Here is a 2,498-nt window from a genome sequence, read left to right on the forward strand (position 1 = left end):
CACAGGCGTTGTCGTTGCTGATGCTTTATTGCTAGATAGTTGAAACAATATGGAAAAAGAAGCATAGGAAGTGCATTAGAGTTCTGAGTTCAAAAAAATATTTTTTCACATAAAAGTTAAAGACAGAATGCCATGAAGTACAAGCACATAGATATTCAGCATGTCGTCAAATCCATACCGGCTTCTTTCCTAACAACAACACGTGGCTTTAAAATCACTCATTTACTGGCTTCTCATACTTATTCCCAATCTTTCCAAGAAGAACCCCATTTCTGGTGTGGAAAACCTCAGCCAAAGACGGACTCATGGCCGAGGGGATATACTCCTGACACTGGTTCCCACTAAGACTTGGTGCACACTCTACGATGTAGGAAAAGAAGAAGGTCCCATGATTCAGCATGCAGCTGCCGCTCACCTTCCCTGCTCGCAGATCAAATGAACACTCGCCTAACAGATCACTGTTCCAGTAAGTGTCCTCATCATACACAGAAAATTTAAGTTTGTTTTTCATGTTGATGGTGATGGTTCCAAACTCAAATGTTTCTCTCCATCTAGGGTTGTCATCATTACTTATAATATCAGTGCGCTTTTTCTGATCACCATATGTCACCTCCACTGAACCATCTGTCTCAGTCCACTTGTCACCATACAGACCCTTTGCATAAAGTTTGAACACCTTTAAGGTTGCCAGACCTTTCCCAGCAGGACAGCAGTTTGACTTGATGTTCTGGTTACTGTTGCAGACACAAGCACAAGGATCTCTTGCGTTTGATCGGTGCCCAATCTTACAGGTTTCTGAACATTTCTTCAGCACTGCATTTTTCTTAATGTACTGCTCCACTTGTTGCTTCAGTCCCGCCCTGGCAGGATGATTTAATGGCAGTATGGTGTGTAGGGGTTTTAAGTTGTATTGGACCACATCAGGGATACTTTTAAGAGAAATGAGCCAGTTTTTATAGGCCGAGGGGTCAGATTGGCCTGCAAAGAGGATATCACCTCCATCAATATCTCCACCAATGACCTCTGTGCGCCGCTCATTAAATGAACTGCTGAAACTTTGATTAGACCCCAACTTGTTTTTCTTTCTCTGACAGTGGTCAATTGTGGCATTAATACTGGCAGAATTTGCAAAAGAAGCTGAAGCTTCAACTGACAAACAGTCACTAACATCAGTATCTGTTAGTCCATTCATTGTAGCCATGCAGGTCTTGACAGCAGTGGTTGCTTTAATTTCACCTCCAAGAGACACTTGTGTGATGTAATGTGTTCCATAAGTGTCAATCAGATTGTGATATAATGGCGCAGTTTTAGAGGAATAAGGGGGAATATCCAAAGCCGACTTAAATTCTTGACTCAAAGGAGGACTTGTTGCCAGTCTGTAGCTGTGGAACAGAAAAGCATATAAATAAGTTTAACTTAATTGTGAAGATGGCCAGTATTTGTATAGCACTTTACTAGTCCCTAAGGACCCAAAGCTCATGTACATACACACACACAGGTGATGGCAAGCTACATTGTCCAAGCCAGGGCTCGAAACGGCAACCTTCCGATTACAAGGCAAACTCCCAACTGCAGCTTCAGAGTCTGTGCGATGTTGACTTTCAGCACCCAAAGGCATGTCTGCATATGTGAATGAGCTGCGCTTTGTGTTTAAATTTTTGGGGGAATCCGTTTACCTGTTCTCATTTGCTGTTTTAGCTGTTTGGTGGTTGCTGAAATAGTGTTGTGAACGTTAACCTGAGATACTTGCGTCTCTGGCAAAATTCAGGATTTAATAAATTGATATTGCATTATTTAAACTAAAATCTTGAATCGGGAAAATCAATTTTTTAAACGCACTCTTTTCACATTGTACAAAATGTTAATACACAGCTTATAAAATGATATGATATTCCAGTACACTATGGGGGGGGAAGTGTTTAACATCAATGCAGTAAATGCAATAAATACTTCAGTGACACAGAAACCATTTGATTTTGAATCAGGCTTGATGCTAAACTAAAAAATAAATAAATACATTAAAAAATAAATAAATTAAAAATTATCAGCAAATTACTCAAATAAGACAAATATTCCCTGACATACTCACCCATAGTAATGACAGTTGATCGAATGGTGTAAGAAGGTGTAGCGGTCTTCTTTTGACTTTTTCATGGCAAAGGTGGAATCTCTTGAGTGAGAACCTCCAAAGCCAACCCCAACCTTTGCTGAAGGATCTACCGGGACATCAAGGCCAATTGTCCAGTTGTTGGATACAGATGATGTCGAGTCATTGACAAGAGTTTCAACAGAATCATAGACCACACTGGAGACCTTCAAACTGCACTTGGGCAGGGTTCTCCAGTCCACCACAGCAACAGGGACCTTCTGCTTCTCTCCATTCATGTAACGGTTACAGTAATTCAATTCAATTCAATTCAATTTTATTTATATAGCGCCAAATCACAACATAAGTCGCCTCAAGGCGCTTCATAGATACAGAGAAAAAACCCAACAAT

General features: G+C 40.5%; 1 protein-coding gene across 1 annotated transcript in view; it reads right to left on the reverse strand.

Annotated features, from left to right (window-relative positions):
- Positions 1-214: 214 nt before the first annotated feature.
- LOC102207707 (perforin-1-like) overlaps positions 215-2,498 on the reverse strand; it is a 37,637-nt gene continuing 35,353 nt past the window's right edge. Inside the window, exon 3 of the mRNA XM_005737409.1 lies at positions 215-1,382. Coding sequence (XP_005737466.1) covers positions 215-1,382 — 1,168 coding nt within the window. The remainder of the gene's footprint in view (positions 1,383-2,498) is intronic.

This window comes from Pundamilia nyererei, unplaced genomic scaffold (assembly GCF_000239375.1).
Source record: "Pundamilia nyererei isolate P.nyererei 1_Seehausen unplaced genomic scaffold, PunNye1.0 scaffold00075, whole genome shotgun sequence".
Taxonomy (NCBI): domain Eukaryota; kingdom Metazoa; phylum Chordata; class Actinopteri; order Cichliformes; family Cichlidae; genus Pundamilia; species Pundamilia nyererei.